Source organism: Gobio gobio (assembly GCF_949357685.1).
Source record: "Gobio gobio genome assembly, chromosome: 3".
NCBI lineage: Eukaryota > Metazoa > Chordata > Actinopteri > Cypriniformes > Gobionidae > Gobio > Gobio gobio.
Window position 1 is genome coordinate 60,468,219 of NC_137099.1, and position 12,929 is coordinate 60,481,147.

Consider the following 12,929-nt stretch of genomic DNA (forward strand, 5'->3'; position numbering starts at 1 on the left):
AGTGAAAGTGTTTTTCTCGATCGTCCTGTCGGTTTGTGGTTTTGTCTTGTTAAAGATCTTCTCCATAGAGTGCACTGACCTTTCTTGTTACAGGTCTTGTTTTCGTGGACTGATTAAGCAGTTTTCCTGGTCTCCCTCCTTCTTTTCATGACGTCTGGTACCCAGATTTCCCCCTCCGCCATTTTCACTTCAGTCAGTCAGACTAAACCATTTTTAGGGAGAGGAGATATTTGGAAAACTTATGTAAATTGCAAGTTTTTGTGGTTTTCATTTTTTAAACTCTCAGGCATACGAGTTGTCGCTGTAATATACTATAATGATTCATACGAGCAGGGAAATATACATAGAGCATAACTACTGGATTTAGTGGGTGCACCTATAATTCTCACCACCTTTCACCCCATTAGCGACGGCTAACAGGAACAGAGACACACACACACACTCACACACACACAGACAGACAGACAGGATGGACGTGAAGCTGCTGTGTCTGACCGTTGTTCTTCTCTCCTCACCCCTCCTCACACTGTGTGACCCACTGTGAGTATTAAACACACCGTTTGTTCATAGACTTACTAATAGATCTGTTTTTACGATTTGATTTGATTTGATCTCCTCAGGTTTGTTCTGTCAGCTCCTAATTTGCTGAGAGTGGGTTCCTCAGAGAACGTTTTTGTGGAGGCTCAGGATTACTCTGGAGAAAACCTGAATGTGAGGATCTCAGTGAAGAACTTCCCAAAGAAAGACAAGCCGATACTGTACAAAACAGTGAGACTGACTGCAGACAACCATTACCAGATCCTTACAGATATAAAGGTGAGAGCTCCATGATTACAGTGCTGTGATTCTCATCAGTTTATTATCAGATATAATTCAGGCTGATTATCTAGAAACAGTGAGTTTATGATTTTCTATTTAGATCCCTGATGATCTGAACTTCTTCTCTGGTGATCCTCTGGAGAAGCAGTTTGTGTATCTACAAGCTCAATTTCCATCCAACACCCTGGAGAAAGTGGTCATGGTCTCATTCCAGTCTGGATATATATTTGTACAGACAGACAAGCCCATCTTCACGCCTGCTAGCTCAGGTACGATACAATGCTAAAACATGAAATATAACAGTGAATGTTTAAGAGGTAACATCAGCATGACATAATCCTGTTTATTATTAAACTGACCGCTGCTTTTATCAGTGTTCGAATCTGAGGAAACCAAACCATCAGAACTAATTTTTCAGTTTTTGCTTTGCTCTCTTTTGCAGTTTATTACAGGATTTTCTCTCTGGCACCCAACATGAAACCCCTCAGTCAGTCTGGAGTCACGGTGGAGATCATGGTACACACACACACACAACATTTCAGCTGTAATGAGCATCACTGATCTCATCAAACACAGTGTTATTGCTGATTTCTGTGTTTCTTAAGAATCCACAAGGCATCACAGTTTCATCACAGAGGATATTAACAGATAGAGGGATGAAGTCTGGAAGATACGCCATTCCTGAGGTTACCAGGTGTGTGAAACACTGACTGAATCTGCTCAACCTGTGAACTTTATTTAATGATTCATGATGTCTACCTCAGGATAATAAGTCTTGAATTTAACGTCACATAACACAGCTAATACTCATGTGATCTGTGTTATTAGATTCACTCAATCTGTTGTTGTAATGCTTATTTATAATTGAAGTGTTTTGTTTCAGTACTGGGATGTGGAAGGTGGTCACTTGGTACACAAACTCTCCTCAGAAGAAGTTTACTGCTGACTTTGAGGTCAAAGAATATGGTGAGATGTGTGTCAACACAATGTATGTGGTGTAAATGTGATGATAACTAAAATAATGTATTTATTTGTTTGTGTGTCTTTTGTCTGGTTTGGTTTTAGTGCTTCCAACATTTGAAGTGAAATTAAAACCCAGTGGATCTTTCTTCTATGTGGGTGATCAGAGTCTGACAGTCAACATTGAAGCCAAGTAAGACAACATATGTTCTGCTTTACTTTATTAAAATAAATATATAGTGTGTGAACACACTGATTAAAATAGATTTGTATGTAAACTACAAAATAATGTGCTATGGGTAACCAAAACTTTTCATTGAGATTGTATAACTTCCAAAGACAAAGACATTGATCTTAGTCTCAAAAGGCTTTTTTTTTTTTTCATTTGTGGTTATTTTCTATTTCACTGGTTGTATTGTGTTTATTCGTTTTTCGTAAAAAAACAAAAAAAAACAAAAGAGACTTCTGCTTGATTTTATGTTTTTAGGTTCAGGATAAATGGCTTGAATATTCAATTTCCACGTGTGGGTGGGCATGAAACGCTCCTTTCCGCTGATTGGTCAACCAAAGATCAACCCGTGCTCTTTCAGTTCTGTGCAGAATAACAGTCCTCCGCTGCTGGACGGATTCTTAAAGTGTTTAATAATCTCTCTCTCGTCAAAGTACTGGACTAAGCAATGCTTCGACACAAGACGCACTGGACAGGGACTAGAGAGGGTTTTCTTCTCTATAGGCATGGGTTAGACAACCCATAATAGAAATATTAGTTGATTATTTCAGAAATATTAATGTAGGTTATCTCGGATCTGCACCCACATTACCCATCAGCCTCTTTGGCACACCACTGGTTTTATTGATCTGTTCAACTATCAAAATCTGTGTGGACAGAGCGGAGAGGATGCTTTTATGTTGTGGCGAAGCGCAGACCAGGATCAATTTAAGTGTAAATACACAGCAGTCAAAAATCTGAGAGCTTTCTGTACTATCCCTTTAATCCAATAATATGAAAAGTTCAAAAGAGTCCAAAAATGAAAATTAAACACCTTCATGTCATTCAAAACCTGTATGATTGTGATTTTTTTTCCTTATGTGTTAAAAGTGTATCAGGGACTGTCATCGTCACTGTTCAGTTTTCACAGCAGAAATTGTATGTGCTTTTATAGGTACCTGTCTGGAGAGGAGGTGGAAGGAAATGCATTTGTGGTGTTTGGTGTGATGGACGGTGAGAAGAAAACTAGTTTTCCTACTTCTCTGCAAAAGGTTCAGGTGAGAGAAATTAAACTGTTTACAAGTTCACAAGATCAATCTCATTTCTCCTCACCTACAGGACAACTTTAACAAGGACAAGATTAAATAGATTTTTATCTTATCTTCTAGACTGATGTTGTTGTCTTTCTCATATATGAGTAGATAACTAAAGGAGCAGGTACTGCAGAACTGACCAGAGAGATGATCACTGAGACCTTTAGAGACATGAACCAGCTGGTTGGACTATCAATCTATGTCTCAGTCAGTCTTTTAACAGAAAGTGGTAAGACTCAACAGAGACGGTACATCTGTGTGTTTACATGCATGTGTGTGATTTGAATATGAGAGGCTAATCGTGTGTGTGTGTGTGTTTCAGGCAGTGAAATGGTGGAAGCTCACAGGAGAGGCATTGAGATTGTGACGTCACTGTATACAATCGACTTTAAAAAAACACCACAATTCTTCAAACCTGGGATGCCTTTCAGTGTCTCGGTATAAAACACTGACTAGAAAGTGTGAAATGACAATATCATGAACGATTAAAGTCTGCATGAAACTGATGTTCCAATAGTTTTTTCTTTCCTTTTGTGGCGTTTATATATATATATATATATATTAGGGATGCCACAATTCTCAATATAATATTGAACCGTTCGGTACGGCCTTCACGGTTCAATACGCGCTTGTGAATTGCGGTTTTTCGGTTTTGCATTTAATTAAGTATTTTTCTACAAATTCTATCATTTGCCTCCGTCCCAATATACTGAACAACGCGACATACATTCACATCACACGTTAGTGGTAGAGTTATACTCACGGAACACTATAGTTATTCACAATCACGAAAGTTCATTATTTGCATGCGTTTTAAAGCCTTGCCGGCATGTGCGCGTTTTAACATGCGCTTTTCCGAGCGCGCGCACTAAACGTCTGTCAAACACGTGATTACTGGACTAAGTCGTCTTACTGTGCTAATACTGTCAAATACACTCAAGGTTTACATAAACACAGTCGGTTATGTCTAAAGTGAAAATAAAATCTGCGCGTGTCTGTATTAGATGCACGCAGGTCTTACATTGACAGCAGCAGCCTAGTGAACACGCTGTCCTTAAAGGGACAGTTCACCTCTAAAATTATGTCATTATTTACTCACTCTAATATTGTTCCAAACCTGTATTAATTTCTCATTTTTGAGTGAACTATCCATTTAATGTTAATACAACAACAAAAGACAAAGAGAAAATCACTCACTGCTCTTGACTGAAAAACTAATACAGTAGCTTTAATAAGAATCAGTGTATATTTTATAGTGAAGTCTATGTAGTGTTTTATTTTTACATTTACTCATTCAATGTCATACTTAAATGCTGCTGTACAGCTCTGAGCTGCCAGTGTAAATCTTTATATATATATATATATATATATATATATATATATATATATATATATATATATATATATATATATATATATATATATATATATATATATATATATATATATATATATATATATATATATATATATATATATATATATATATATATACATATATATATACATATACATATACATATATATATATATATATATACATATACATATACATATATATATATATATATTTTTTTTTTTATATATATTATACAATACACTAGGAATGTGTACAAGGTTTTTTTTTAAGTAAAGTTTTAAGTTTAAGTAAGGTTTTTCAATTATTTTAAGTAAAATAAAGAAAGAGTATTGCAATTAAAAAATTGTATTTTTTCCCCTTAACCTCTTGCTGTTCCTGTCGCCTAAGAATAGAATAGCAAAAAACTGATGTGACAAGCCATCAGAACCGAACCGAACCGAAAACCGTGGTTAAAAACCGAGGTATGTATTGAACCGTGGACTAACTGTATTTTTGCATCCCTAATATGTATGTATATATATATATATATATATATATATATATATATATATATATATATATATATATTACATACATACATATTAGGGATGCAAAAATACAGTTATATTATATATAATATATATATATATATATATATATAGAATAGAAATATATTTTTGCCATATTACATATATATTATTATTATTATTGTTTTATTTTTTTACTTATTGTTTTTTGTTTTTTTTTGCTCTGGGTTCTATATCAGGTCTCTGTAACAAATCCTGATCAGACTCCTGCTGAAAATGTGGTAGTGAAGGTCCATCCTGGAGATGAAACAACAAGAAAAACAAGAGCCAATGGTATTGCAACGTTTATCATCAACACTCCAGGAGGATCTTCCACACTGCAGATCACTGTAAGACCTGCTAACTCAACTAATGTTCATGTTTCACTGGAGAACTACTGGAAAAATTAGCATATGTTGAACAAGAAATGGTTCATATTGTACACAACACATTAGAAAACAGTGTATTTGTTCTTTTCAGGCAAAGACTAACGATCCAAAATTAAGAGATGAACAGCAGGCAGTGAAGACGATGACGGCTCAGGCTTATGTTCCCAAAGGCGGCTCCAAGAACTACCTTCACATCGGCATTGATGCTGCAGAGCTTCAGATCGGTGATTCAGTGACAGTCAATCTGATCACTGGACAAAGTCCAGGAGACAAAGATCAAGATTACACATACATGGTGAAGATTATGGCTATTTATTATTCAGCTGCAGCACAAATGTATGAATTTATTATGTCAATATTTGATTACTACACAGTAAAATCCCCAGAGTTAAATTAACACTGCTCAGAGAACATTTGGTCCCACTCTACAGAGTGTTAAAGTAACACTGAATCAGTGTTAAAGTTAATGAGATAATTAAGAGATTAATTAAGTGATAATTGACCATTAGTGGTGAACACCTGATGATAATGAGTAGAATCACTGAAGGAAAGAGAAAAAGAAAAACACAAGAACTACGACTGACTATTAAAAAGACATTCAATCTCTGAAGATCTCAGCAGAGGAGGATTAAACAACTCCACAAACAGCATTACCAGCTGCACACATTACTAACCAGACAGACTTTATTTCTATCAGATGACTACAGAAGCTCTTATTGAGGTTTAGATGTTGATGTTTTATTGAAAATTAAAGTTGTTTGAAGTTACCATTATTGTGATTAGTGTTTGCTTTAATTGGGCTCTTGACCCTTGACTTGCTAACATAAGTTTTTCTCTGGCTGCTGTAACTGTTCGTTGCGGTGAAAATGGCAAGAAAATCTTGAAGCTTGTTGTTTATGATACAGTGGTTATCATCATATAGTGCCTTATTTTCTGATCCCCTGAAAGTCATTGATTATAGGAGCATTGTGATTCTAGGGCAGAAGATCCAGCAATGTTATCATCAGAGAAACTAAACAATTATCAAAAAATGTTTACGTAAGATTTGTACTGCGGTTTAATAACACATCACACAATAAGCACTTCTAACTCCTGCGAGTTTTACTCACACACAGAGATCAAGAATCTGCCTATGAATCTCAACAATGGTGACATGCTTCATGCCACAATGCATTCTGGGTGCATCACGCAAAACTCATCTATGGCTCCCAGAATGCATTGTGGCATGAAGCATGTCACCATTGTTGAGATTCATAGGCAGATTCTTGATGTCTGTGTGTGAGTTCATCTCGCAGGAGTTAGACACGATTAGTGTACAATCGGTTGCAAAACTTATTCAGCTTTTCTGATTAAAACAGTGTTGGATCTTTTCTAAAATCACAATAAAAAAAGTGAATAGTATATTGCTCATACTCAGTCATAAAATCAATGAATTAAATCATTATACAATGATCATATTCTCATCATCGAGCAGCCGACAGCATCTGATTGTGTTTACTCTTGCTTTGCTTGCTATAGCAAACTCAGTTACAGCAGCCAGAGAAACACTAATGTTAAAAAGTCATCAAACTGCCCAACTAAAGAAAACACTGATCACCATGATGGTCACATTAAAAACTAACAATTTTCACAACAAAATCAAACAAAACATTTGTTAATTCTCAATAAGAGACGTCTGACAGAAATAAAGTCAGTCTGGTTAGTAATGTGTGAAGCTGGTAATGCTGTTTGTGGAGTTGTTTAATCATCCTCTGCTGAGATCTTCAGAGATTTAATGTCTTTTTTATAGTCAGTCGTAGTTCTTGTGTTTTTCTTTTTCTCTTTCCTTCAGTGATTCTACTCATTATCATCAGGTTTTCATCACTAATGGCCAATCATCACTTAATTAATCTCTCAATTATCTCATTAACTTTAACACTGATTCAGTGTTACTTTAACACTCTGTAGAGTGGGACCAAATGTTCTCTGAGCAGTGTTAATTTAACTCTGGGGATTTTACTGTGTATCACAGCTTGTGTTTGAAACAGTATGAATGTCATAAATAATGTTCACTTGTTTGTCTCATTTTCAGATCTTGAGTAAAGGTCAGATAGTTCAAGCAGACCGGTTTAAGAGGAGAGGACAATCTCTAGTGACTCTGTCTCTACCTGTAACCGAAGACATGGTGCCGTCCTTCCGCTTCGTGGCTTATTATCATGTGGGCTCGTCTGAGGTGGTGTCTGATTCAGTCTGGGTCGACGTGAAGGACACGTGCATGGGAACGGTGGGTCAACCATCACAAGAAATGGCTGATGTGCTAATCAACTAGGTCTGAATCAGTGTCTCTCCTTTTAACAGCTCAAGCTTCAGGTGAAGGACAAGAAGAATACCTATGAACCAGAAGATGGAGTCACTCTGCAGATCACTGGAGATCCTGGAGCTAGAGTTGGGCTGGTGGTGGTTGACAAGGCTGTGCAAGTCCTTAACAAGAACAGACTCACTCAGACGAAGGTGAAGGACCTTCTTCAGACGTCATGGCACAATCAGCTCTGACATGAAACATGTAACTGGTGTCTTCTTTGCACCTCTAGATCTGGGATGTCGTAGAGAAACATGACACCGGCTGTACGGCAGGAAGTGGAAGTGACAGTATGGGGGTTTTCAGTGATGCAGGACTGATGTTTGAGTCCAGCACTGCAGGAGGAACCAACACCAGAACAAGTACATATGTTTATTTGTTATTTCCTACAGATTTTCCTACCGACAGTTCAATTGATGTGAATTCCCTCACACAATTACAGTGCCATATGCTAACCCTAAAACAGGCAACGTAACCCACGAGTTACATACTCTTTAGTGTCTTGTTTAGGGCATAAGAAAGATGTTTTCATCCAATCCTTTTATCAGTTATCATAGCCTGGTCTGTCTTGAGTATGCTGGTCACATGATTTGTTTCAAGTTTTCTGTGATCAAACAACTGATATTATTACTTTTTGTTGACTACAGCTTTGATAGCTTTGGATATTTTCTTGCGGAGTTTCACATAGCTCATTTTATGGTAGAACATGGGTGTCCAATTCTGCTCCTGGAGGGCTACCTTCGTGCAGAGTTGCAAGAAAATAAAAATAAAATAAAAACATTCTCTGCAAGTAGTAAAAAAATGTTTACTCAAAATGCATAGATTGAGAAGGGGGACTGTGTACAGTGGGCCCAGATGCCTGGATGGCCTATAAGGGTCTTCCCTAAGGGCCCCGGTCCTGGAACGAGATTTCAACTGGCCCTCCCACCACCCATAACCTACCCCTCACTTGTCACCCCGGAATTCGCAATAATCCAATTACCAGTACAGGGAGCCCAGTTTACCTTAAAACACTATTCATTGTTAAAAACTGTGGATGATCCTTTTTTGTACCCTAAACAGTCAACGTGTACTGGGAGTTACAACTCATAAAATCAAAACTACATTAAATATTTAAAAGAAAATCCTTTGGATATGTTTTACTTAAGTCCAGATGAAATAAGTAGTGACATGTAATTATTTTTTGCTGATCATTTTCCAGTCCTGCCTGTTTAAGGGTTAATGTCATTCAAATGAAATTTCCTCTAGCGCCGGAGTGTCCAGTCCCTTCAGCAAGAAGCCGGAGATCACTGGGTGAGAAACTATTCATCCCTTTTAAAGATTAAACATGTTTTTAGAGTTCATCTGCTGTTGTTTGTCTATCATTGTGGTTTGAATGGACCCTGTATTGGAATAAAGCGAACATAATCTTTAGGATTATCAGAATATACTAGTAATGATCCAGCTATGATTTCTAGGGAGTCCCTAAAGGGACATATAATAATATAATAACAAATAATAAGTCAATGTTTTTGCGTTCCCCATGAAACTTTCAGAAAATGAGTAATTGGTAAAACTGGGCAAATACAATAGCACCAGCACCATCAGGCCTTGGAGCCCTAATAGATTTTGACTTGACTTGATGATTTTACCTTTTGCTCAATTAGGTCTAGTTTGTCACATTGTTATCTGTTACAACAGGTGATGATGATGATGATGATGAGATCGTGTCACGTACGCAGTTCCCTGAGAGTTGGCTTTGGGAGGAGATTGATCTGTGTGAGGATTGGTGAGTAGGAGACGTTTAGACAAGAGCTGTGAATTGAGCTTCATTCACACCCGTAGTGACTCATAGCAGATAACTGACTTCATCTCATTCATCGTGAGCTGACACAATGTGTGTGTGTGTGTGTGTGTGTGTGTGTGTACATATTTTTCTAGCCTGGTGGGGACTTCAACCTGACTGTAGACAGACTCATGGGGACTCGTGGCACAAAAGCTTATAAATCATTCAAAATTAGTTTTTATGAAAATGTAAAAAAGCAGAATGTCTCCTGTGATGGGTACCCACTGAGCAAAGTTATGTCCAAAAGACGTCTTTTCAATGTCTTTGCCCCTAGAGGCGTACGTTGAAAAGACGTCCACTGAGGAGCCAGAATGAAAGTTTTTATGACGTCTGTTTTTGACGTGTTCTGCACGTCCGATATAGACGTTCATGGAACCTCAAGGTTAAAAACTAGTTCAAATTGTGGACATATTTTCCATTTGTAATTGCAAAGCAACTCACAGACAGTGTGTGTTTGTCCAGAAATCATGAAAATAAAAGAAACTTAGCTCACACCTTTAGACACTTTAGACAACTTTTTTTGGTCAACATTTATGGTTAATTTGAAGTCACCATTGTGGTGGGAAGTGTTTGCTTTAGTTGGGCTCTTGGTCCCTGTACTTGAGTTAGCTTTTCTTTGGATGTTATAACTGTGTGTGTGAAATACAACAGTTGTGGCTGAGAAAGCAAAGATAAAGTGACGTCAGGTGTTGTTGGCTCGTTGTTGATGACTAAACTTTTGGAAAGTGAGCATCTGAGTTTTTTTTAGTACGTTTTGTGTGCTTGTTTAGCAAATATTCATTTATTATACCCACTGTATTGGCACCAATAGCTTCAAAATGATAATTTATCATGAAGGATAATAAAACACCATGTGCACAAATTTTTTTGAGCAAATATTTCACTTAGTCACACACAGACCTCAAGATTTTGCATATGATTCACAACAACGGTGACAATCAAGCATGAGTTTTGTACTATGAAGCTACCCATCATGCATTGCAGCATGAAGCTTTTTTTGTTTTGATTGTCACCGTTGTTGTGAATCATATGCAAAATCTTGATGTCTGAGTGTGACTATGTGAAATATTTGCTCAAAACAATGTGCACATAATGCAATCCAACTTTTATTTAATTTACTTTAATTTATCATTCAGGACAAAGGATCATTTTATTGCTATTGGCGTTAATACAATAGAATCACAAGCTTATAGTGAATATAATAAATTACTATTTGCCAAAAAAGAACACAAAACTTAAAATACAACATCAGATGCTCGCTTTCTGATGATTTAGTCATCAACAAGGAGCTGACAACACCTAAAGTCGCTTTTTCTTTGCTTTCTCAGACATAACTATTGTGTTTCACACACACAGTTACAGCAGCCAAAGTAAAGCTAACTCAATTACAGGGACCAAGAGCCCAACTAAAGCAAACACTTCCCACCACACTGGTGACTTCAAATTAACCATAAACATCAACATCTAAAGCTCTGTTAATTCTCAGTAAGAGCTTCTGTAGACGTCTGACAGAAATAGTCAAAGTGTGTCTTATGTCTGTGATTAAGGGCAGCACCAGTGTCTCAGTGGGAAACACTGTCTCCTCACAGCAAGAAGATCCTGGATTGAATCCCACGATTCTCTCACGATCCAAAGATGTGTGAATTACAGATGCTAAGTTGTCTAAAGTGTCTAAAGGTGTGAGCTAAGTTTCTTTTATTTTCATGATTTCTGGACAAACACACACTGTCTGTGAGTTGCTTTGCAATTACAAATGGAAAATATGTCCACAATTTGAACTAGTTTTTAACCTTGAGGTTCCATGAACGTCTATATTGTGTGTGCAGAACACGTCAAAAACAGACGTCATAAAAACTTTCATTTTGGCTCCTCAGTGGACGTCTTTTCAACGTACGCCTCTAGGGGCAAAGACATTGAAAAGACGTCTTTTGGACATAACTTTGCTCAGTGGGTAGGTTTAGGGGCAGGGGCAGTGTGAGGGGATAAAAAATACGGTTTGTACGGTATAAAAACCATTACGCCTATGGTGAGTCCCCAGAAGGATAGCGCACCAGACGTGTGTGTGTGTGTGTGTGTGTGTGTGTGTGTGTGTGTGTGTGTGCGTGTGCGTGTGTGTGTGTCTGATGGTAAACAATCATTAGAAGAGAAGAGTACTTCAACAGTTCTCATTTTTCTTGTATTTTCCTCATATCCCAGTCCAGCACCATCCACAGATAAAGAGATCTTCCTGAAAGACTCTATTACTACCTGGCAGATCTTGGCTGTCAGTCTGTCACCAACTCTTGGTAAGATGAAGCTGTAAACACAGGATACATGATCTGAAAACATCATCATCATTATCATCATCATCATCATCATCATTCAGGATCTGCTGCTTTAAACCCTTCTGTGTGTCTGTGTTCCTCCTCAAAGGCATCTGTGTGGCAGAACCTGAGGAGATTGTCATTTTTAAACCCCTTTTCATTGACCTCAAGATCCCTTATTCAGCTGTGCGCGGAGAACAACTGGAAATCAAGGCCATCATAAACAACTACACCAGAAAGAAGCAGAAGGTAGATCTGATCTGATATTAAAAAATACATTTAGATTTATGGTATACAATAAAACCATGTGCATCATAATAACCATTTCTGCTGGAGTCAGATCATAGAAATATCAGAAATATCCTCCATCATCACACATTTCATATTGTATTGAAATGCATTTACTTTGGTGGAAGTTTCCTCTAGATATTGAAGTGATTTGTGTCTCGCTCTCTGTTTTCTCAGGTGCGTGTGGAGTTTAAGGAGACAGCAGATGTTTGCAGCTTTGCCAGTAAGAAAGGCAAATACAGAACAACAGTAAACGTTGACAAAGACTCCAGCACAGCGGTTTCATACGTGATTATTCCCATGACTCTGGGAGATCATGACATTGAGGTCAAAGCTTCAATATTTGACTATGAGGATGGAGTGAGAAAGACCCTGAAGGTGGTGGTACGTCTGATGGGCCATTTGTTAATGTACTAATCAATAGATGTTTGTCATATTTTAAATAGATAATCTCTCTCTCTCTCTCTCTCTCTCTCTCTCTCTCTCTCTCTCTCTCTCTCTCTCTCTCTCTCTCTCTCTCTCTCTCTCTCTCTCTCTCTCTCTCTCTCTCTCTCTCTCTCTCTCTCTCTCTCTCTCTCTCTCTCTCTCTCTCTCTCTCTCTCTCTCTCTCTCTCTCTCTCTCTCTCTCTCTCTCTCTCTCTCTCTCTCTCTCTCTCTCTCTCTCTCTCTCTCTCTCTCTCTCTCTCTCTCTCTCTCTCTCTCTCTCTCTCTCTCTCTCTCTCTCTCTCTCTCTCTCTCTCTCTCTCTCTCTCTCTCTCTCTCTCTCTCTCTCTCTCTCTCTCTCTCTCTCTCTCTCTCTC

The 12,929-nt window shown here is 37.7% G+C and overlaps 1 protein-coding gene across 1 annotated transcript in view; it reads left to right on the forward strand.

Moving 5' to 3' along the window:
- The first annotated feature begins 444 nt into the window (after positions 1–444).
- Positions 445–12,929, forward strand: part of LOC307122957 (complement C3-like) — a 70,938-nt gene continuing 58,453 nt past the window's right edge. The window contains exons 1-20 of the mRNA XM_079811302.1: positions 445–540; positions 621–816; positions 920–1,088; positions 1,262–1,335; positions 1,425–1,513; positions 1,703–1,785; positions 1,885–1,972; positions 2,943–3,045; positions 3,190–3,310; positions 3,404–3,519; positions 5,187–5,336; positions 5,467–5,670; positions 7,447–7,638; positions 7,713–7,865; positions 7,946–8,075; positions 8,962–9,006; positions 9,394–9,481; positions 11,735–11,823; positions 11,951–12,090; positions 12,307–12,513. Of these exons, the coding sequence (XP_079667428.1) occupies positions 470–540; positions 621–816; positions 920–1,088; positions 1,262–1,335; positions 1,425–1,513; positions 1,703–1,785; positions 1,885–1,972; positions 2,943–3,045; positions 3,190–3,310; positions 3,404–3,519; positions 5,187–5,336; positions 5,467–5,670; positions 7,447–7,638; positions 7,713–7,865; positions 7,946–8,075; positions 8,962–9,006; positions 9,394–9,481; positions 11,735–11,823; positions 11,951–12,090; positions 12,307–12,513 (2,508 nt within the window). The 5' untranslated portion in view covers positions 445–469. The remainder of the gene's footprint in view (positions 541–620; positions 817–919; positions 1,089–1,261; positions 1,336–1,424; positions 1,514–1,702; positions 1,786–1,884; positions 1,973–2,942; positions 3,046–3,189; positions 3,311–3,403; positions 3,520–5,186; positions 5,337–5,466; positions 5,671–7,446; positions 7,639–7,712; positions 7,866–7,945; positions 8,076–8,961; positions 9,007–9,393; positions 9,482–11,734; positions 11,824–11,950; positions 12,091–12,306; positions 12,514–12,929) is intronic.